Below are 25179 nucleotides of genomic sequence, written 5' to 3' on the forward strand. Positions count from 1 at the left end.
ACCTAAATATAAATATTCAATATTTGAAGTATGAAAATATTAAAAAAATAAAATCAAATCTTAAGTCTCGTTAATGGATCCTCAACTTCTCCTTTTAAAGAAGAATTTTTCTTGACAGCAACTAAAAATAACTATGTCTTATTGATAAAACATAGTTGTAATATCAAAGTTATTTTTTCTCTTTCCGACACATCAGCAACATTTTGAGGAGAGAGAAAAAAAACTTTTAAAATTATAACTATACCTTATCGTAAGACATAATTATTTTTGGTTACTAAAAAAAATCTCTTTTCTAAACATATATATGAATATGACTCCCAATTCCCATTGATTGGTGCAAGTTGAAAGTGGTTGTTTTTCAGGAAAAGGATAAACGAAAACGTCATTTAAAGAGCATTAAAAATGCCTTGATGAGTCCCAATTGAAGTAGCGATATCAGGAACCGGCCAATTAATAAGAAGAGACCCAGTAGGAGATTTTTATGGGACAATGAAGGTTGGGTGTACTATTCAACTTTAGGGGCTACATTTACTCACGCAATTGCCCTCATACTTTTCCTCTTTATATATAGCTTTAAATTTCCTATCTAACTTTCTGCTCCTGCTGTCAATTCTCAACTTTTGTGATGACGAACTTTGTGACATTATATGGTTACTTTATTATGGCGTGATTACGACGTTCTTTCTTTATTGCATTCATTTGGCTCCATCTAATTATGCCTTTTCACTTTAATTTAGTATGATTTTTTTTTACAAATCTAGGTAATACATTTTCAGAATTTCGAAAAAAGCTATATGGAATTCTTGGCAAAAATGTATTTTAAATAAAAAATTATGAATTTATTAAAGTTTTACAAAAAAATTACGAATCTGCTGCACAATGTCAAGCACAAATTAGACATCACATATGACGTTCCATTTAAGCGTGACACCCACATGGGTGACGCCTAAATGGGGCATCACATGTGACGTCCAATTTGAGCATGACATATGCAGTCCTGATGCTCCCAGGGCGTGAATGGATCAAAAAACTCTATATAATCTCCTACCACTCTATGCACTCTTCACATGACGCTTAAATGGGGCGTCGCATGTGACGTCCAATTTGGGCGTGACACATGCAGTCCGTATGCTCCCTGGGCGTGAATGAATAAAAAAACTCTATATAATCTCCTACCACTATATGCACTCTTCACATCTTTTTTCTACCATCAATTCTTACATTTTACATAAACAATTGTTATCTTTAATTTAGTATTTTTATTTTATTTGTTATTCCATTTAAACATGAGTTCACATTCTGATTTTGTTCGTGTTGTGTTATATTACAATGGTAGGAAGGTAGAAGGTCGACGATGTGTCATATTTGAAGGTGAAAAAAGGCAGACACGTATCCAACGCAGCGCAACCATTAACGAACTGCATCAGAGAATTCGTCAGAAGTTAAGTCCTGAACAAGTGTGCTAGAACCGCAGATCCCCAGCTGAAACTGTCAATCTCATCAAATCCTCCCCCAAGCAACTAGACTAGCCGACAAACCTCCAGACCTGTCAGTAGGCAATCCCAGTATGCCGACCACATCCTGCAAGGTGATAGTCATCTCACTTGTGTCATGTGGAACGTATAGCACTAATCAATGGGGCATCAATCTGAAATAAAGTATACAATTATCACATGTTAAGTCAATATATTGAATAATCACATAAATTCTAACGTCAGAAATTGCATACCTGGATATGTCGCATGCGTGCAATATGTATAAATCCAGCATGTGTGAGGTAGTCGACGACAACCTCTGGAATAGTGCCGGCAGGTGGCCCCCCTATGGTTTGCCACACCTGGTCTTCAACTTACGCACATGTTCCGTATTTCACACTAGCTATGAAATATGGGAACTCTGCGTCCTCTTCCGAAGGACCTCCCATCTATACAGCCCAGGTATGATGTACATAGTAGGATCAGTAGGCTCTGGATCTTGATCGGATGCAGAACCTGCAGATGATGATGAATCACCCATGATAAAAAACTATATAATATAAAACAACATTGAAATTAATCACATGTAACAGCAAATTTTATGTACAAATTAATTAGGCAATGCCCTAATTTATTATCAAAATTATTAAGCATAAACCCTACGTATTTACTACAATCGTAATTAATGACATAATATTAATACGTAGTACACTAATTTATTTGTAATGAAATAATAATAAAACCTCGGACACTAATTAAATCGTAATGACATAATACTAAACCCTAAGTCACTAATAATTTCATAATTATATAATAATAATAACACCTAAGTCACTAAAAAGTTCTTAATACACTACAACATTCATAACATGGTACAAAAATTACGAAGTCACTATCACTATTTTCTAAATCACTAATATACGCTAAACCCCAATGCATAATTAAATAATAATAATAATAGCTACGTAACAAAAAAATTACTAACTCATTACAACGTTCATAGCATGGTACAAAATTTCTAAGTCACTATCATTATTGTCTAAGTCAATAATATATGATAAATCCTAACATATTTGTAACGTAGCACTGTAATTTAAACGTATGCATAGCAGGTATTAGGAACTTACCTAAGTTAGCAGAGCTTCGCTACAGAAAATTTCATGTACGGTTGAGAGCACAACTTGGTTAGAGAGAGGTTAGAGTGAGAGTGAAATTGCAAAAATGAGGATTTATATAGGGTCAGTGAGTGACGCCCCTTTTAGGCGTCACTTGTCACGCCTGGTTCAGGCGTGACCCACCAGGACGTGACGTCCTCATTGGACGTGATATGTGACACCCAAGAAGGACGTGACATTGTGTAAGAAATATGTAATTTTTTGCAAAACTGTAATAAATGCATAATTTTTTATTTAAAATATAATATATTAATTTTTTTTGCCTGGAATTCTTCTTGGGACCAAGAACTATTCATTCAAGTGATAAATAATTCGTTCACTTAATCAAAACTTTCCGGTTCGAATCAAGAAAATAATAACTATGACAATACTCCAATCGAATTGAATCGGAGTGAATAAGAATAATAATAATAAAAATCTTCCTCAACTATACTAATGATCAGTGAATTTGCATTTCTGTTATCCAAAAAAAAAAAAAAGTGAATTTGCATTTCTGTATACTCTCTTATACGTTGTTATGAGGTTAATAAGTTTAACTGTGATGTAACTTGCGCGCGTGTTTTGTGCATTTGTCTTTTTGCTTCTCTCTAATTTTTATATATATTTATCGGAAAACAACTTCTGCTATGGTAGAAGAAGTGTTTCCTCATATCGTGAGACATCAATTCTGTATCCTTGTTTTTTTTTATAGACATCAATTTTATGGGTCAATAGGAAAAAAAAAACACTTTTCTTGTAACGGAGAAGTTTAAACTCCAATATTTATTTGCAAGTTTCTACAATTTTGTCCCTTTTATTTATGAAAAAAGTATCTATCATTTTAAAAGATATAAAGTTATATTATTTTAAGAGAGAAAAAGATAGATAAAGAGAAGAAAAAAAATTGGTAAAAAAAAATGAATTCCACCTCTTTATAAAAATAAAATGACATAAATTATGTTATTTAAAAGGATAAATAATTTTTTCTTTATTTATTTTTGGTATCGCTTTCTGTTATTCCATTTCCTTTGGGTGATGGGATGTGCAACTAACCAAGATGTATCTAGATATTTTGAAACTACAATGATTTGACACAAGGAAAATGATTTTTTAGCGTTATTATTTTATAATACATTTGTCTTATTATATTATATAAAAAGAATTTATATTTTTCCATCAACATGCATGAACTACAAAAATTATGTTATTTTAGGATAAAAAAATTAAAAAATATTTTTAGTAAAATTCATATAACAAGAAATAAATGAAACTTTCTAAATATGTTTTACTAATTTTCCTAACTTTTAAAATGATGTAATTTTAAAATGGATGAAAATAATTTAATCTCGTATTAAATGAGAAAAATTAAACCCATAAAAATATAAAGAAAAGAAGATAATGTGAAAATATTCAACACCGTCTTTTATACAACGCCTATAAAGTAAGGGTAAATGGATTGTTATGTTACATGATGTAACATAACAATTCCTACTCTCATAATGAAGAGGAGAGAGGAGAGAGAAGAGTGGAGAGAGAAAAGTTAAGGGATGTGACCCACATTTCATTGTGAGAGTAGGAATATAGTGTTATATTATGTCACATACAATCCATTTACCCATAAAGTACACTACCAAACTTTTGTAATACCTTGAACACTATATTGTTTCATTCCTCGGAAATCCAATATTGTTTCACATCATAAAAAGTCAAAAAGTGGTATGAACAGTAACATGAACAATGATTGGTTCAATGCGTACAGTAGATTAAGACTAGGTTTAGTGAAAGAGAAGCAACTTTCCAAGCTCTCATCTCATGTGTAGAATACTATCCAGGAAATCCTATCAAACACATGCACTGGTGAACAAGACAAATAATATCTAAAAATAAAAAATAAAAAAATAAAAATCTAGTGTTAATATGGATTAAAATTTTCTTTAGTCAATATTATTGTTTTATATGTACTTAATGTGGTTTCTACTTGTTTTTTCAAGTTCAAGAAACAAATTAAGGTTTTCAATATTAGTATACTGACTACGTGATCTTTTCAATAGTATTTTCTGATTTTTTACATTATTTCGAATAATTTCTTTTTGTCCTGAAACTTTTTTATTTCATGCCAACATATAATAAGAATGAAATACGACCAGCCAACTGAAAATATAAGGTTATTTTTTTCAGTTTATATGTTACAAGGATTCAAAATTTACTATTTTATATGTTACTTATTTTCATTTTTATTTAGAATTTACTTGTTTTATTTTACAAAATTGTCCTCTCACGTGCAAGTGAAAATAGCAATATTTTTTTAAGCATATATACATTGCTTTAGCAATTTTGATCTGGATGTGATGAAAAGGGAAAGAAAATAACAATATTCTAGAATGTATTCATATTTTAAATCATGAATATTCCGTAATTAATAATAATAATAATAATAATAATAATAATAAAACTCGGTCATTTATGGCTTTGTCCACAGAATTGGTACTACATGGAGATAAAATGGACAAACGGGGCGGCAAATTCTTAATTACACAAAAACGTTGGACCTAACAGTTTTAGGTAAATCAGTGCCAAAAAAGGGACCTCAACCTCAGTTTCGAAGCTACTGGAAAACTTACTTGTTTTGGACAAAAGTCGTTCGTGGCCAGAATGAAACCGTACCCATACTTTGGTTAAAAAAAATAAGATTATTCAGTAGAACAAATGATGCAAATTAAAGCAAGCTAGAACATAACACACTCATCAATCATGCAATTTGAATTTTATTTTTTTTGGATAAACCACACATATTTTCTATGGGAGATAATTTTGTTCAGGATGGGTACAAGGATTAAGACTTTACACCCATTCTAAAGATGATCAAATACATACTTTCATCTTTACCTGCTTAGCTCTCATGCACCAACTGAATTATTATCATTTGATATAATTTGAACTTTTTTCTTAGACTGAACTAACTCGAAAATAGTTACCAGCTAATTACCATATAATTTTCTCGGTAAAATTCTTGAATATTTAGCGCTGAATGCTATAGCACGATTCAAAGCACACAATTGCTTGTAGTGTGTTATCATCTTTAATTTTGTTAGGGCAAGGGACCATCATTTTGGAAAACGTAAACATTCAGCATAGATTTGAAAGAGATGTTATTTGGTATATGGCAACGAAAATAAAAAAGAAATTTTAATGCTTGAATGTATGACCATCCCTTTTTATCCGAAAGATGCTTGAATAAATGCTGAATGCTAGGCTGCTTAGTGGATGATAGAGGTCATTTATGAAAAATCAACTATGACGAAAGATAATTGATCAGAACTATTTTTATCTGCACAAGTGATTTGACGTGGTTTTAGAGTATGTTTGGATGAGCTTTTATTCCTTCAAAAGCTATTTTTTTTCAAGAAAAAAACACGTTTTCGTTTTTAGTTCGTTTGGATATCTGCTTTTAAAAAAAAGTAGAAGTCACAAAAAAGTTAAAAATTTACTTTTTTCAGAAGCTAAAAATTTTAACTTCTAAGAAAAATATATAAATAGCTTTAACTTTTATAAAAAACACTTCTAAAATAAGAAATAGATAAAAATTATTTTTTTGAGAAGTCCAAACAAACAGGCTCTTAATCTATGGGTCTTTACTGGACTAAGATGAGAAGTGTGTTACAAGACATTCCAATGATAAAATCAGATTTTGTGTAAGTAAGTTTATTCATATAGAAGAAGATGTGTCCCTTTGATTAACATATTCATATTTATAGTAGAGAGATGACCAACTTTAAAAGATGTCCTTTCAAATTGCTTGCAAATGGTGAGGTGGCAAGCTGTCCACCAATTGGTTCTTGTATAGGTGGTTGAGATAAGTTTTTGCATAAATATTTTGGCAATGAAATTTGCATAAGCAATCATGGCTGAAGCAGCCTTTGTTAACTAAAGTCTTTTCTTCATGCTAAAGGCTTTCAATATGGGGACTTTGACCAAAGTAACACCTTTTGACTAATATTTTACTGGTATGCCACGCTACATTTGGAATTTTCCAAAATGCCACGTTTCAATCCCGCTACACCACCCAGCGATATTGTCAGATGACACGTGGCGTTCAGCCATAGTGATCCATTCCCGCTGGTATGACAAGTTAGAATGGCTTGTCAATCAGACACTGTAAACGTGGAGTGTGAATGATTTCGAAATGCATCTACCACTAAAGCATCATCTTCATCCTCAACGATCTCTACAGGAACCCAACTTTCAGGTCCCGAGGCACATCTAGCAGTCAATCGAGATAAAACTTGGACTCGCTGTAATCTCAGCTTCTGATATATTGTCTTCTTTAGCTCATTAAAACTACATCGCGGGCTCATACGAAATATTTTTGTTTCTCCTTCGAAAACTGGCCATTTGGACCCAAATATCTTCTCCCGTTGTAATATAACAGAGCAATAACTGAATCATTACTGTCACTCATTTTCTAACTAATAACATAAAATTACAAGAGAAAAATAAATGATTACAGAATCTAACCTTCGCAATTTTGGCTCACCCTTTTTTTGAATCTTCTGGTTGCTGGAATGTTCATGTTTTATTACTATTTATAGAAGAACCAAACTTGGTAGGCAGCCCAGCGTGAATAAGGGGGGTGCTGACACGTGTCGTGAAAGTACGCACCAAACCAGCTAGGCAGCCCAGCGCGATTAAGGGGGTGCTGACACGTGTCTGAAAGTACAACAAATCTAGCTGGGCTAACCAGCGCGAATAGTGGGAGGGTGACACGTGACCTGCTTTTCAGAAAGTACAGCGAATATAGTTGGGCTACCAGCGCGAATGGGGGGAAGGTGACACGTGTCTTGCTTTTCAAAGTGTGGAGACTGGTTGATTGACAAGCCATTCTAGCTTGTCATACCAGCGGGAATGGATTACCATGGCTGACCGCCACGTGTCATCTGACAATATCGCTGGGTGGTGTAGCGGGATTGAAACGTGGCATTTTGAAAAATTCGAAATGTAGGGTGGCATACCGGTAAAATATTAGTCAAAAGGTGTTACTTTGGTCAAATTCCCTTCAATATGAGCCTTATATTATTATTTCAGATCAATAATAGAAAAAAATATTAGGATAGGAATTGATAAAATTATCACAATTAATTTGTCCATAAATAATTATAATCTCCATATGATAGATATAATCATGCTAAATAATTCATAAAACGATCGATTCACATGATAAAAACGTACAACTGATATTATCTTACGAAAGGGAAAGCTGGGACCATCACTTTGGAGAACGTAAAAAAACCACATATATTTAAAAGATATTATTTATTATCTGGCAATGAAAAATAAAAGAAAATTATACGAAATCTACATTATTACGAAGTTTATATGAAATATATCATAATAAATAAAATATAATAAAAAATTATTTAAAATATTAAACTTAACCTTCAGGTATACAAAATTAAAGCTTGTTTTTTGGTTTTTTTGTGAACAAAAATTAAAGCTTGTTGATTTGTAATATAAACTCGTTTCCCTTTAGGTAGTGTTTGGTTGGAGGTATCTTAAGAGATAGATAGACATTTGAGATTGGGTATCCAGTTTTACCATGTTTGGTGGAAAAGATTGCAATACTTTCTCACCCAACGTACTTGCCCAGCAATCAATGTTCGTCTGTTAAATGGAACAAAATACACCGCCACACAATACCACTTGGCATGTGGTATTGTGTGTTGTCCGGCTAAGTGCAACAAAAAGCAACAAATATGTTGACAAAGATACCCTCCTTATAAACTCCTACCAAATCTACTTGTAGATTTATAGCTCATCTTCAATATCCCTGCCAAATAACACAATCTTCCTCTCTCTGGTTTGAAACCCAAACCAAATCATCACTGAGCATGAAGGTTGCGTACGTGGGAGGTGAGATAAAGGGAACACAGGATTTTGGTTGCAGAGAAGGGTACTGAAGAGAAGGAACAATTTTTGTTGCAAAGAACTGAAAAGAGAAGAGACAATTGGTAAAACTGGTTTTTTTTAGATTATTGGCTCTGCTCTGCTGATTATGGATGCCAATATTTTTTTGGGATTTTTTTTTGACAAACAGTATTAAGCATACTAGGGATTTTTATTTTTTTATGGGAAAAAGGTTTTTCATTTTGCTGCAGAAATTTTGTCACTGTGACATTCATATAAAAAGTGAGAGTGAAGTCGTTATGAAAATTCATGCTGTTGGGTACATTGTCCATATACTGTGATTGAGAACCGATTTGAAGCATTGAATCCATTTTAGTTGGTTTACTTTTTACTGTTTTGTCAAGGTTTACAATGATTTCAAGCTACAACTATTAAAAGGGATGTTTTGGTAATTACAATTTATTTTTCCATCAATATTTAACTTTCAACCAAACATAGACTTACAAAATTTTATCTAATTTTCTCAGTAAAATTTTGGCCAACGAAACAATATTTTTTCGATTTTCCTACCAAACTTACTTTCCTACCATATCTCTAGTAATTCTATTTCCCTAGTATTCAAAAATTTTCTCCTCGACTAAACGCCCCCTTAGTTGTTTTCGCAATTAGCATGTGGTGTTTGTTGCATACTTGCATCTGCAAACCAGTTGGAAGTTTTTTTTTTTGAAACGCCTTTTTTTTTTTAAACTGATCCTAATTACCTCTTTGAATGCGAATCAGAACCCCCGGTATCCCCACGGGTTCGACTCTTTGAGCCGCCTATGAAACTAATCCAGAGTTCGGGTGCGAGTCTAAGGATTACGATACTTATGCCCCTCCCCATATGGTGTTAGTGGGATTCGAACCGAGGTCCTCTCCCACCACTCAGTCCCGATGCTACCAACTGAGGCACCACACTTGGGTGAAATGCCTTTCTTTTGAAATGGAAAAGTAAAATTAAGGTAAAACAAGTGAAAATAATAGTGGCATATGATTATTTACTATATATTGTTCATGACGTGAAAGAACTAATTTGTATCTAAATTTCAATTGAAGTGAAAGAACTAATTTTTATCTAAATTTCAATTGACTATTTTTTTTAAAAAAAAATGATTATCGAATAAGATTCTGAATAAGGATTAAAAAAGTCATTATTTTAGTTTCAGTAAAACATAGTTATATTTAAAAAATTATTTTTCATTCTATTAATATTTCTCTCATTTTAATTAAATTCTATTAATATTTCTCTCATTATAATTAAATTCTATTGATATTTCTCTCATTGTAATTAAGAAAAACCTTAAAGAGGTGTATTGGATTGGGATTTCAAAGGATTTTAATGGATTATTTTTTGGTAAAAAAATTCATTGGTACTCGATTAGGATTTTAAAGGATTGAAAAAAAGTCATGTGATATTCAATTAGGATTTTAAAAGATTATTTTAGAGTCCGTCTAAATTCGTTGGTATTCAATCAGGATTTTAAACAAAGGAAAAACAATCTTATAGTATTCAAAAATCTTACGATTTTAATGAATTTTTTATTATTGTGGATTTCGTGAGACTTTTTAGTGAGAAATATAAATAGGATGTCTCTCTCACAATCTCACCCTAACCCCTAAGATTTCTTGAGATTTCTCCATTGCAGTGTCTTCTTCTTCCTTTCTTCTTTTGGTGGGTTAACCCGCTCGAAATCGAGTTTCGCCATGGGAGCTTCGTCAAAGCTCAAAAACAACAGATTCTTGAGCGATTTTCATCAAAACAACTCAGAAACAACAACCTAACAAGATTTTAATCTAATTCATCTCAAAAATAGCAGATTTTGAAGCAATTTTTGAGAATTTTTGAAATTTTAAAAATGATTTTTCAAGCTATTGGTCATGATTTTTCTTGGTAATAAAATGTGTGATTTTTGTATTAAAAATAACATAACATAGTGGGAAAACAACAAGGGAACAAAAACCCCACAACCAATATTCATTTTACATCAATGAAACAAGATCGATTTAAATAAAGATTGAAACTTTCATAATATGAACCCTATATTTCATAATAATACATTCATGAACGAAATTCCTTTTTGGAAATACAATGAAAACTAAAGCAACATAAAAAAAGCCCTATACTGGGCACAATCTTGGGAGACTAACTCCCCTCAAGTCATTACAAAGCAATTCCAAACAAGTCGTTGGAGGGACATCCAGCACAATCAACTGTCCATCCTGATGAGGTGCATGAGTAGCAAGCCAATCAACAACAAAATTGCCTTCTCTATAAGTATGACTAAGCTGAATAATCCAGTCTCTTTGAAGTATGCTACGAGCTCGGATGATTAAAGCAGAAAGAGGATGACTAACGTCACACCCTTTTCTTATAAATTCCAAAGCCACCTTGGAGTCACCCTCCACAAAGACTCTCCTAAATCCCTTATCCCAAGCCAGATCCATACCAGATCCATACCTATCAAGAACCCCCAAATTTCCGCTGAAGTAGAAGTACCACTCCCAAGGAATTTTGTAAAACCAGTTAACTCGTTCCCAGCAACATCCCTTATGACTCCACCACATGCAGTCCTTTGCCCACTGTCTATGCTGGAACCATCCACATTAAGTTTAACATAACCCTCAGAGGGAAAATTCCAGTGAATAAGACGTTCCTCTCTTCTAAGCTCCTGATGACCAATCTTAATAAGGGTTTCATTAGCCAATTGAATATTACCACAAGTGTAGATAATGCGCCTAATGAGACCATACTTCGAGGTGCTAGTTTGATCAAAGATCTCCTTATTTCTTTCGCCCCACAAACACCAAGCTATCACCCCAAAATACAAAGGCCAAGTTCGATCAGTTTGAAACGGACCTTTTAATCCTAGATTTGTCTGAATCCATAGGTGAAGATCCATGGAGAAAAAGTCACTACGGTTATCAGAAGGAACCCAATGCTCCCATAATTCCCTGGCACCAGAACAATCTCTAATGGCATGTAAACTATCCTCAAGATTATAATGACATCTCAGACACGCTGCATCTGTAGCCATGTGACGATGCACTCTACGAACATTAGTTAAAAGAGAACTTCTGTAGAGAAGCCATAAGAATTGTCTAATACGTTCAGGACCAGGCCAAGCCCAAATTACCTTCCAAATCCTATCTTGATGATAATGCAAGGTACCCATAAGATAGTTATAAGCTGATTTCACTGAAAAAAACCCCATCATGGCTACCTGCCCAAATAACACGGTCCGGAGAAGGATCCACTACATGAACGAAATTCCTTTGTTATATAGAAAACGATTTCAAACAATTTTTGTGTCAATAGATAACTAAAATTTTATTTTTCAAAACCTCCAAAACAATTTAAGATTTCAATGTATCGATTGAAAATAATTTGAGAAATTTTCTATTCTTTCATGTAATACAACCCATAAATTCAGATTCAAAATTTTCTTAGAATACTCAATGAAAACATACATATGACATATGGTTAGAAAACTCTCATCACGTAGAATAAAAACTCCAAGGTTTACAAGATTAATTGCAAAAAATTCCAAATGAAAATTTATCATAAATTTTACTAATTGAGAAAATTATATTACGTTTTACTTTTTTTATTGATATCACTGCATTTCTTTGTTAACTTTTTTTATTGACTTTTGTAATTTTGAATGTTCGTTAAAAATTCATATGGTTTTTAAAATCTTAAAAATCCATATTGTCATTTCAAATCTTCTGAATTCTATTAAAATTCTTTAAAATCCAATCTTACGAAATCTTGATTGTAAAAAAAGTCTTTAAAGTCTCTCAAATTTTGAGTAGTTTTTTAAAATCTATAAGATTTTTTATCTCAAAAAATTCTTTTAAAATCCTAATCCAATTTAGTTTTTGAGATTAATATTTATCATTTTAAATACATATAATTATATTATTTTAATCAAAGTTATTGTATTTTATGGTGAGGGAAATAGAAATTATGATGAGAAAATGAAATATCTTTTTAATTTAAATATCAAATAAAACACAAACATTTTTTCCTTAGCTTTTTATTGAATTTTATAAATAAGAAATAAATTAGAATTTTTAAAATAACAATTTTTTTTAAACTAAGAGACAGAGAAACTAGCAAGCAGTGCAATAATTAAGTTGTCTTAAGAATGTATTTACCAAAAAAAAAAAAAAGTTGTCTTAAAAATGTGTGAGAATATCGTTACCATAATGTGAAAATTGGAATAAACTATACAGTTATTTTTGGGTGCACGTACCAGCAGTTGCTTAATTGGAAAGGAATAAAAAAAAAAGTAAGGGGTCCCCACCAAAAATAATAATAATAACAATAGAGTAAGGCGTGAAGTTTAATGGCAAATATAAAAACTTTAATGGCAGAAAAAGGTTAGCATTGGACATATTCAACTTCCCACTAAGTGTCACGGCGCTATCAGCATAACACGACAAACGGTGCCTTTTCTGTCCTTTTTTTCTTTTAAAATTTTAATATGTGTCCCCACAAGGCAACAACCATTATGGTAAACGATGACCATTGGATTAGGTTATGATTTTCCGCACAACATAATTTATTTTACACATGGGTAGGGTTTATTTTAGTTTAAATCAAAGTTAATCAATCTTCTTGTAGATCTACCTTTTAATAAAAAAAAAAAAAAGCATGACATGGTCATATAAAAACTTATAATCATATAAAGATGGATGAATGGTATAAAAAAAGAGAGAAAAAAATATTAAAATATATAATTACAAAATTATAACTGTTGATTCACATTTGTATAATTATGATCTTTTCACACGATCATATCATTTTTTTTTCATATAAGAGAATTCAAATCCAGGATGTTGTTGATCGAATAATTTATACGAAGAGTTTTCTTAGAAGCTATCACGCTTTCATTATTTATTTTTCTTGGTTATTGGTTTTTTTTATTCAGAAATTGTTTAATGCAGTAGACAACGATTTAAATATAGGAAAACATATTTATCATGATGCACGTGATAATTTATCTCAAGTAACACATAAAAAAAGTAGATGAGACTCATTAAAATAAAGAGAAAGAAAGAAAAAATATGAGTTCTACACATTTTAGGTGTGTCTAGAAAATAAATTTATCTCCTATAACATAAAAAATATTAAACCCTTAAATATAAAATGAGATGTGTGGTTAACTATTTAAATATAATTTAAACCGTCTTTGCTGGTGACATTGATGTGTGATTTTCTTAATATTTTGTTATATCGTGCGACCTGATATTATCGGTTACTCTATTTTTTTAATATTGTTGAATTTATATAGGGAACAACTCTCTTAAGAAATAATTAATTATAATATTGGATACTATGTCACTTAAGAAATAAATATTCTTATGAGACTTAAAATCGATGTACGGGGAGAATCCGCTCTGCTATATATATATATATACTCTAGTAGAATAAAAGCTAAACTTTAAAAAACTTGTTATCAAAAAAAAAAAAACTTTAAAAAACAAGTTCACAACTAAAGATTGTTATTTAGTCTTTCTGCAAAAATTAATTTGCAAATATTAAAAAGTAAAAACATTCATATTCTATCCATATGAAAATTTTTTTTATAAATAATTATTTTGAATATTTTAAGTTAAAATAAAGCATGTCACACATGAGGAACAGGAAATCAAAAATATCTTTTTCTTTTTTAACAAACAAATATATATGGGTTCGCTCTTTCTGCTGTTATTGCAGATAAGTTATTTGCAGTAAGTCCAATACGACGTTATTTTGGAGCAGAAATCATGGTGTTTTTGTAGTTTTAATTTATTTCAGAATTATTATAGTCTTTATAATTAAATTATTTAATATTTCAATCCCAAAACGACATCGTTTTAGAAATAAAGGCAGATAACTTATATGCAGTAACTGTAGAAATATTTTTCAGTATATATATATATATATATATATATATATATATATATATATATATATATAAAGAATAAATAATTCAAGAAAAAATAAATTAGGAAAAAGTGTGTGTCATTTTAAATGATGTAAAATTATGTCACTCTAAGTGAGAGAAAGAGATAGATCATAAGAGTAAGGGAGTGGAAAAAAAAATAAAGATGTGGATCTCATTTATTTGTAAGAATGAAATGACATAACTCGTGACACAAGAATTGTGTCATTTAAAAAGATAAACGTTTTTCCAATAAATTAAATTTATAATTAAAAGTACGTATAGGTTAATGGATTGAACGGTTGTAGGCTAGTAGAAGAACTCTCTGGAGAACAAAAATTCAAAGTTCAAGATATTAAAATTAGAATTTTCTTTTAATTTTCTTTTGTTTTAGTGGGTAGCGGTAGCCTACTAAAATGTGGACCTCCGCAGTAATACCCAAGACTATCGGTAAAAAAAAGTCTAAGTCAATAAATGACTCCAACTAGTGCACATATTGATAATAAATTCTCTGTTTTTTTTTTTTGAAAATTATTTTGATAAAAATTATGTGCAAAAGGAAATTAAACAAAGAAACAACTTAATGCAATTATATAAATCTTTTGGCTAAAGCTTAATTTAATAAAGATAAACAGGAGGAGTCAAACAGATTTTTTTATTGCTATAACGGGTCGAAATTGCTCTTTTTAACTTTTTAAATATATATATAAACAAAAGGAAGTGAGATATTAACTTGGGGTGTAGATGATGATAAGCTAAAAGTTATAGGGCTGTTTTACTTAATTGAGTTACAACTTTCTTTCTCCCTCACGGGACAACTCAAAATCGGGTTTAGGTTGAAGTCAATTAGGTTAAATTTGGATTTTAAAAATTAAACCACAGATTATTTTCAGGTTTAGATGGAACGATACTTTGAGTCGGCTCTGGATGTGACATGATATTCTAAGATTTACAATCTTTTTAAAAATTAAATATTAATTATAAGGTTTTTTAAGTTAAATTAATATCTTACGTAAACATAACAATATTTTGATATTATATAATTTTTACAAGTATACATTATAAAATATCCCTCAATTTGTACCTTTTTACTTTATTGAAAAAAAGCCCAACCAATATATCACACTAAAATTAGGAGGAAATCTTCATAATTCCTATAATATGTATTATATATAGGGATTTATTACTTTTATGTTATATAAGATAGAATTTATCTCCTATACACAGAAATTTAAGATGAGTCTCACTTTTTTGTCTCTCCTCCTGAAAGTGGATCCCACTTGCATAGATAAGTCAGTAGGAGATAACTAAATATTTATCTCCTACTACATGAGAAAACTATTACTCTTATATATATATATATCACATTAACTATAAAAGAGTAGGTAAAATAAATATCACTTGAATCATTTTTTTTTTCTTATTTAACTTAGGTGATGCACTTAATAGCACACTATTACAAAACCTAACACTATTAATTGCATCCATACTAATTTCTTACATGTTTTTTTTTTTTTTTTTACCAAAAAAGCAAGTGGAATAAGTTATGAGAGCATGTACTCGATCTTTTCCAGTACTATTTTTGAGAGAGATTTAAAGTCTTAATCCTAGAATCCGTCCCGAATCGAACTAATCACGAAACTATGAACCGATTGGAATATCTCAACAAAATAAAAATAAAAATAAAAATAAAAGTTATTATCAGCTATAAATAGGAGCAAGACCAACTGGCAATAATAAAACCCAAACACACACTGTTCTAGTTAGCTCTCTCAACCTATAGTTTCTGCTTTATTTCTCATTCATATTAAACAAAAATTAACCCAAACATGTTAGGACAAAAGTGGCTTTCAACTGCTTTGAATGCCAGAACCCAAGGATCAGGCACTGAAGCAATAGTTTTTGCTCATGGTTATGGAACAGACCAGTCTATCTGGGACAAAATCACTCCCTTCTTTGCTGAAAATTACCATGTTGTTTTGTTTGATTGGCCTTTTTCTGGAGCTGTGAAAGATGAGAGCCTCTATGACCCAGTTAAGTACTCCTCCTATGAAGCTTTTGCAGATGACTTGATCACTCTCATGGATCAGATGGACCTCAAAGATGTCACCTTTCTTGGTCATTCTATGTCTGGTATCATTGGTTGCTTAGCCTCTATCAAAAGGCCTGAACTCTTTAAAAGGCTTATTCTTCTTGGTGCTTCCCCAAGGTACTCTTGTTTTTCTCTTCTTCTTTTTTCTTCATGGTTTTTCTTCTCCAAAAGTCTATATATATATAGCCTTTTACTTGTTATTGTTACTAAGATAGTTCTTTGAAAATTTCCAAAATAGATTTATGGTTTTTTCTTCTTCTTGTCGTTTGATTTGATTAAAATACTTCCTCTTCCTCTTATGAGTAAAGAAGTCTCAAGTTATTAATTTTTTACACTAATTTGAAATTCTTGAGTCAGTTGATGAAAAGAAGGAATTCTCTTTATGCATAACTCATTTTATTTTGATATATCAACTCTATTATCTCTTTGAGTCGAGTTAGCTTTCTAGATATATTCACAAATTTTAACTTTTTAAGTCAATATTGACACTTATTCGGAGCATGATATCCAACTCATTTGATCTTTCTTTCTCTTTTGGTACAATTCCTCTTCTCTCTTCCATATTATTTTTACAGTTTTACCATTTCCTTCTATTATTTCACTCTAATATCCATGTATTCCCCTTTCCTAACATTGTCATTTTTTTTATTGTTTGTCTTACTAATTCTATCATCCTGTTGGTTACTCTTGAGTGATATGCTATTTGTTTTTTTACTTTGTTTCTTTCTGTTGTAACTTTTCTCCAATAGTATAACTACATAATAGCGTATTTTAGGGGACTTGGAATAATTTATCTCCCCAAAAATTCTACTTATAGGACTCCATTGTATTCTTAAGGAATCTATAGTAGTAATGGAAAAGAGACAATAGCTAATAAACAAAATCCAACCGGCAACACACCTAAACTTTTTGATTGGGTAGAAGATCATTAGAATAGATCGTATCCCGAATACGTAATAGTTTTTCTCTGTTAAAATGAACCAATCAGTTACGAAATTGAAAAAAAAAAAAACATGAACCAACCAAAACATGTGGTCTCAAGAGGATTGGGTGAAGGAATCCAAGTTTTCTTGTACTCTTATGATTTATCTTTTTTCAGCATCGTGGTTTGATGCAACTCGTGCTAATGCGTAATAAAATAATCAAAGAAATGGGTCAGGTTTGAGTGGGGACACGTAAGAAAAACAAAACTTCACTTTGCTACCTACTTTTCCTGACTTGTGATTATTTCAGGCACGCATTTAGAAACCAATAAGCCGGCCAAGTCAGTTACATTTAGAAATCTAAAGATGTTCTGTCAAGCATATTTATGACTCTTATGTTCCTTGTAAAGTTTTGGTTGATTTAAAATTTAAGACATTTACCACGAGTACCTTAATCAACTAGTACAAGATTATTCCACCTTAATTAATAGTCTCGAGTTCAAATTTTGAGTACACAATTGTGTTAATAACTTAATAAGAAGAATTTTATTGTCATTGTGGTCTGACTCGACTCAATCAGATTAGTCGATGAATTGGTAGAATATATATATATATATGGGGCAGGATCCTTTGACACCGGTGTCAAACTTTGAAATTTGACACCAAATCCTAACCGTTGATTTTCACCAATCTAACGGTTATTATTTATTGAGAATTACACTTATTAATTAATCATTAATTCCCAATAAATGATAACCGTTGATTGACGGAAATCAACGGTTAGGATTTGGTGTCAAATTTCAATATTTGACACCGGTGTCAATGGATCCTATTCCTATATATATATATATATATATATATAAACATTTGATTAATTTTATTATTGGATTCTTGGTGACTAAAACAACAGTGAGTTTGCACCTAAACTAAGATCAGGCACATTAATTAGATCCTTCACCATTAACATTTCTTAAATTTTTATTTATTTATGTGATTCTACATGGTTTAATGATTAACTCAAACCTAAGACCTCTTCTTAATATCATTCTATATTTAATTCTCAAGAAAACCAAGATTAATCCTTCTAACTTGTTGGCATAACAAACAGGTATATAAATACAAATGACTACGAGGGGGGCTTTACAAGCTCAGATATTGAGCAGTTATTGGGGAACATGGAGTCCAACTATGAAAAATGGGCTTCTTCCTTCTCATTACTAGCAGCGGATCCAAATAATGAACCCTCAGTGAACAAAGTCCAAGAGTGCTTCAAAAGGATGAGAGCTGAAGTTGCAGTTTCCTTAGCAAAGACTGTGTTCTATAGTGACTACAGAGATATACTCGAGAAAGTTGAAATTCCATGCACTATCATTCAGACCTCTAGTGACATGGTCGTTCCACACAGTGCAGCACTTTACATGGAGAAGAAAATTAAAGGCAAAGTTACAATGGAAGTTATAGACACCATTGGCCATTTTCCTCAGCTAACTGCACACCTTCAGCTAGTTGATGTGCTTAAGGGGGTTCTGGGCTTTAGCCTCACTCAAATTTAGACATGCCTTAGTTTGTATGTTTTGTGTCCTTAGTTGTACCTCTTCTGATTTAATTTATAGGCTCATGTAGTTGTATGTGAATTATATGGTTTCTTGATGAATGATATGGAAAGAGTGTTGTATCTTTTCATTATTATTATTTGTACTTTTTAAGTTGGCCATGTTTATTAGCTTTGTGGAAGTGTACTTTTATTAATATCTCCTCTCTTTGGTAAAACTGGCAATTAAAGTGGGGACAGTGTATCCTGATTTGTTCAACTTTAGGCTGACATGAACCTTTTCATTGGTCCTCAAATTGATTTGTGAGTTGTGACACATTGATATGAACAATATCTTACTTTCTTTAGGTGGTAGTTGCAACTAGAAAAATTAAACCGCCGAAATTTTGACTTGATGATATCTAAATCTCAAAAGATTTTGCATGGAATAATTCTTTGAACATATGTTTGATGTTTCAATGAGACCCTTTCTCACCAATTCTTGAATAAAAGTTATTACAAAATAAGTATCCAAGTTTACGAAGACATTACTGGAAAAATACAATCCAAGAGTTTAACCTTTTTTATTTTATCTGTCACGGTGATGATGATGACCGTACCTTTGAACCTTGATTTATATATATGAAAAAAAAGTTTGTCATTTAAAAGAACACAAGGTTATGTCCTTTTAGTGATTAACACTATCTACTACGGGATTATAATACGAAAATTTACTTTTTTTTTTCTCTCTCTTCAGTCATTTCAGCTGTCGTAGAGAGAGAAAGAAAAGTAACTTTGTATATTATAGTTATGTACTACCCGTAATACATAGTGTTAAAAATTAAAAAGACACAACTTGTGTTCTTTAAAAGAACACACATTTAATCCATATATATATATATATATATATATGAAGGTTCTGTGTCAAGAGCAATCTCCTATTCTTAAGCTTCGTAGGAGATCCAAGTATCCATGACATTCAGGACTGATGTATCTACAATATCAGAACAGATAATTAATAAGTTTTCCCTGGAGCCACCCCAAGAATAATCTTGGGAACAAAGAGAACAAGTGCAAAAGAAATTTCATTTTTGTTACCTTATATAGAGTACTATTGCAATATATGTTTTCCTAAGATGCGTATCATATATCACATAATTCCCTTAATAGAACGATGACCACATTACCATTTTAAATGCATTTAAGGATTTCAAAGTACAATAGCGTGTTTAATCTTCCGTCCATTTAATTATTTACATTAATAAATAGAAAAAAAAAAGTATGGAAAGATGTAGATAAAGAAAGAAATACCCATGTCGAAACAGGAAGTCAATGATTACGAGAGAGCAATTCGGTTTGAAAAATTGTGTCTTGCGTATGACTTCTGCAACTTGCATAATAGGGATCAACTTGAAGCTATCAACTTCTCCATCTGATATTACTTAACCAGTCATTACAAAGGGTGAAAGAGCACCACTAGCACATAATAAATAAAATTGAAGAACATGACTAATTACCTTCATTTTTTGGTAAGAAACCTTTGGGAAGTTTCAAATCGTAACAGAATAGAACATCTCTCTTGTATCTATACCCATCAATGTCCGCATATGAAACAGCACTGACAGGTATGGCTCTGTGAGAACAACAATCTACTGACATCAGACACAGAGAAATACTGCTTGTTAAGAATTTTCATTTTGGCTTATGGTTGGAAAAGAATGGTCTAGTACACACCGCTCCCCTTTAAACCCTGACTTGTGAGGGTAGGGTAAGGGCAATTCTTGTACACAGCCTTATCCTTACATATTTGTAAAAAGACTATTTTCTATATTTGAACCCGTGACTTTTCGGTCACAAAGGAACACCTTCACACTGCCCACCCTCTTAATGGTCTAGTACACACTTAATAAATTTGTTGACTATAAAAGAAATTCAGTTAGCTCACCATCTCATAAGAAAAATCAAAATTCATGCACTAGAGGAGAGAAGGAGGAAAGTGTTGCAGTTGGGAACTTACTCAACAGAGATGGACCTTGGAATTCCTGCTTCCTCTTCACATTCCTTTACAACATTCTCCTGACAATCAATTCCGTGCGGCTGTGACAATAGCAATAATCTCAAACTCGATGAATACAATGAACTAAAGGAAACACATAATTAATAGTAAAATGATCTTATTAGCTGCTGATATTGATTCCTTCATTCAGTGGTTGAACACTGTTCAATTCCTAACCAAAGGCAAAAATGATTTCCATATATAGTAATAGTGGTCTTGAGAAGAAATGTTTAAATATTTTAAGGCTTGAGAAATGCTGGTAACACACTATTTTCAACACAAACTCTATTATTGGGTTGATTTCATGTGGGTTCCACTAAATAACTTGCGCCAATCTCTATTTAGTGGGACCGACATGAAATTTACCCAATAATAGAAAATATGTTGAAAAGAGTGTGTTACTACTTGCTAGCATTCATCTTCAAGGCTCAGATTTGATCTTCTAATTGGCCTAACAGACACATATATGAAACTACAAACCAGTCCTCCTGCAACTAGATGATCAAGCATTCCGGGATATGTGGGTTTCATGTGACTTCTCTTCCCTACCCATAGGTGCTTCTGCCCATCCAGCTCAACATAGCCATTCATATGGACTCCATAAGCCTAATCTTTGAAGAGAAAAAAACAGGTCAAAGATGAAAAGTTATAACCGACAAGGGCTTTAGGATATAAACTGGCCTATCAATTAGAAACCCTGTCATAAAACAAATATTGTGCAGTTATACTAAGCCTGTTTGAAGACAAATCATCAATTAATTTCAAAATGATGCCAACACTAAGATTGAAAATTGGCAACATTCAATTCCATAAAATTAATGCAAATTCAATTTTCCAATTTCAATTTGACAATGAATAATACTTGACTGGTTTATTTTCCAATTCAATTATGATGAAATCTATAAGGCTTGAAATTGTCTACGAGGACATAGTATGTGGGGGAAATTGGCTTTTGCCCAAAAAGATAAATTGTCGCTAAACATGCCTTTGAAGAGTAGAAATAACAGTTAAACTAATATCACAAGGCCTGGATACTGTTAACAGAGTAACAGCTGAATATATGACTTCAAACATTTGCAGTAACTATGATAAATTTGAAAAGCAAATTCGCTAATTATGTACCCAAAGCACTTTCCCACGCACCTTTATACCAAAATAAGGAGCTGCAGCACGTTCTAATGAAAAGAAAATGGGCGCGCCAAATGATGATGCCACAGGGTATAGCTGATAGAACATGAACAAGGAACATAGATTAGGTAGTTAGGTATTAGAAAAGCATATAAAAGTATGATGAAACCTGAAATATTCCATACTTATCATAACTAATACCTCATTCCGTATACCTGGAATCAACTCCTGCCCCAAACATTTTACTACATATCCAAGCGCACCGGTTCTTTCCTCGGCTGTCTTCAGCGTTGGATGCAATGAAACAGAGTAACCAAAGGGGCCTCCATTATATTTATCTTTAGGGAAAATGAACACATCATCAAAGCCCCTCAAGTGCTCAACAAACCTGAACAAATTTCAAGTTTAGCCAATAAACCTGCCACTTTCATTAGCTTAGGTGCAACTGCAGCAGTTCATTTCATAACAAATCACAACAAGGTAAGTAATTGATTCAGATAGAATCCAACAAGGTTGACCAATGGACATTCACGAATAACTAAGCAAGAGATGACACAAACATCTTACAAGAAGTAACATAGAATTAGAGTAAATTTTACCCATTGTGAATGAATCCAACAACGTGGCCCTCAATGACAAATGGAAGGAATTCAGATTGTTTCTCCTACAACCAATTTCAACGTAAGTAACACAGACTATGAATAAACTCAATACTTATGGTTGCACTGCATCAATACATTAGAATAAATATAAATTAAACAAGTGGATCCCACAATTTAAAATTAGCGAGACCCAAATTTAAAAAAATAAAATTTATTGAAAAAGAGGGGGAAAGGTGCACAAATGCACAATTTGGGTGTCTCAAGAACTTTAAATTGGAGAAAATTGAGAAGGATTCTCCATTTTCAGACCACAGAAAAGGGAAAAATAGTAAAGATATTAACTTTGCTTCATTCATTCATTGTCTTCTCAAAGGAAGCGAAATAAAACAGTGCTAAGAACTCACAGAACCACGATTGCATAGTTGAACTTTGTGGAAGTAGCCTTGGAGATAACAAGAGCGGTCTTCAGTGACAGCTTCAGATTCAGATACGCGAAAGACATCGTCCCATGTGAATGTTAATGTTGTACCAGAGGCTGACGCAGAAGAAGAAGAAGCCAAGTTGTGCTTAATGGGAATTGTTGGTGAAAATGTGGAGGGAAAAGTGTGAGAGAAGAGAGAAGAAAACGAAGAAAAGGGTCGTGAACTGATGCCACTGTACAAGGTAACAAATTTGCATAGGTAGCAAGACATTCCCGTTATTCTGGCTTTGTCTTTGTGATCACACGCAGTTGGTCTTTGTGTAGTTCAGCAACAAAACACAATACACAACAGGTATCTCGTCAGTTTCATGTTTCATGTTTACTATTCTGTAGTGCTGATTAATGATTATCATTATCACAAACCCACGAATTTCTGTCAGTTTAGGCCATTTGGCCCAATATTTTTTATGGGCCAAATCTCATTCTTTTGTCAGCTCGGTCAACAAAATAAGGTGAGTTTTATAGGTGTTTCATGTTTCACATGCCCTTAAAAGAGGCCCATTTAAATCTTAACTTTAATTGATCAAAAATCGACTTTATTAGAAGTTTAAGCCATCTCAAAATTCTTGACTATTTTGTTACATGACTCTAATGCCATATTAATGACCAACTATATCTTCTAAAAATTTAAGTTGTTAGGTGAAGATTAATTAATTATATATCTATAACATGTTTTGACTTGAAAATATTTTCTCAAAGATCAATGCTGTGGGAAACTCTAACTTTAAGATCTTTCATTATTTGGGAAGAATGTTCATTAAGACAATGTTTAATAAAGAAAATATGGTATTGACATGCACTATTCGCAACTAGTGAATTATTGGTGTTGAGATATATAGTCCCACATTGATTGTATATGCAACTAATTTGGAGTTTATAAGACCTTGAGTACTCCCACCCTTTGAGTTAGCTTTTGAGGTGGTGTATCTCAAAGTTCTTTACATGGTATCAGAGTTTGAGTGACTATAAGGTCACAAGTTCGATCCCCATCGCCCCCCACTTTAAAGTGGAATTAAAATTAAAGCACAAAAAGGTAAACCAAAATTTGGGCCTGTGCAATATCCACGCTTTTAGCCCAACGAGCTCTCGTGTAAGGGAGCGTGTTGAGATATATAGTGTCACATTGGTTGTATGTACAACGAATGTGGAGTTTATAAGACTTTCTTGAGCACTCCCACCTTTTGAAGTAGGTTTTGGAGTTGTGTATCTTTTTACAATTGGTTTGTTTTCATTATTTTTCTGTACGTCATGGCTGCAATGCTTATCCTCTACTAATTCATAGATTACACCATTGCTTCTTGACTATTGATATGATATCTGCGAAAAATTCTTATATGCTCCAGCATGAAGTGTCGTTTTTCTTCTTCTAGAAACATAATCACACTTGGGATGTCTGTATAAGAACCACATAAATAGTACAAATCTCGATATTGAAGTACTCGGGTTGGGTGCTTTTTGATCTCTTCTTTGATCAATTGGCTAGTGAGTGGGGATGGTAAAGCCTAGTTTGTCAATCTTAATCTTGGCCGTCGAATTCATTTCAGACACCTAATTTGGACGAAAATATCTTCTTGAATTTTTGAATGGGATGAAACAAGAAAAATCAAACAGCAACTTTTTGACGACAGAATCTAAGAAGGAAAAAGACAAATTATGTGAAGTACGCGTACAATATGGACCACTCCAAAAGAGTTACATAAAAACAAAGGGTTTATTCAATGGATTGCATGAGCATGTTGAGGGCGTGAGTGTAAGATTGTGCAAGGATTATCACTCGTAAAGAATGTCATATATTTTACATGTAATAGTTCTTTGAACATATTTAATGTCTCAACGAGACCCTTTTTCACCAATTATTCAATAAAAG

The 25179-nt window shown here is 32.1% G+C and overlaps 2 protein-coding genes across 2 annotated transcripts; one reads left to right on the forward strand and one right to left on the reverse strand.

The window, feature by feature from the left end:
* The first annotated feature begins 16305 nt into the window (after positions 1 to 16305).
* Positions 16306 to 19195, forward strand: LOC133309714 (strigolactone esterase D14). Its single transcript, XM_061510512.1, has 2 exons — positions 16306 to 16708; positions 18623 to 19195. Exons 1-2 carry the CDS (start codon positions 16329 to 16331, stop codon positions 19065 to 19067), a joined length of 825 nt encoding a protein of 274 aa, XP_061366496.1. The 5' UTR covers positions 16306 to 16328; the 3' UTR covers positions 19068 to 19195.
* A 338-nt stretch (positions 19196 to 19533) lies between these two features.
* Positions 19534 to 23587, reverse strand: LOC133309713 (nudix hydrolase 20, chloroplastic-like). The gene is made up of 9 exons (XM_061510511.1): positions 23236 to 23587; positions 22829 to 22893; positions 22431 to 22617; positions 22245 to 22325; positions 21582 to 21707; positions 21063 to 21142; positions 20563 to 20678; positions 20357 to 20477; positions 19534 to 20039 (listed from the first exon to the last, which is right to left on the reverse strand). The coding sequence occupies exons 1-9, from the start codon at positions 23521 to 23523 to the stop codon at positions 19970 to 19972; spliced, it is 1134 nt and encodes a 377-aa protein (XP_061366495.1). The 5' UTR covers positions 23524 to 23587; the 3' UTR covers positions 19534 to 19969.
* Positions 23588 to 25179: the final 1592 nt, after the last annotated feature.

The sequence above is a fragment of the Gastrolobium bilobum genome, unplaced genomic scaffold (genome assembly GCF_033153095.1).
Source record: "Gastrolobium bilobum isolate Gb01-03AN ecotype WA unplaced genomic scaffold, APGP_CSIRO_Gbil_v1 utg12305, whole genome shotgun sequence".
Lineage (NCBI taxonomy): Eukaryota > Viridiplantae > Streptophyta > Magnoliopsida > Fabales > Fabaceae > Gastrolobium > Gastrolobium bilobum.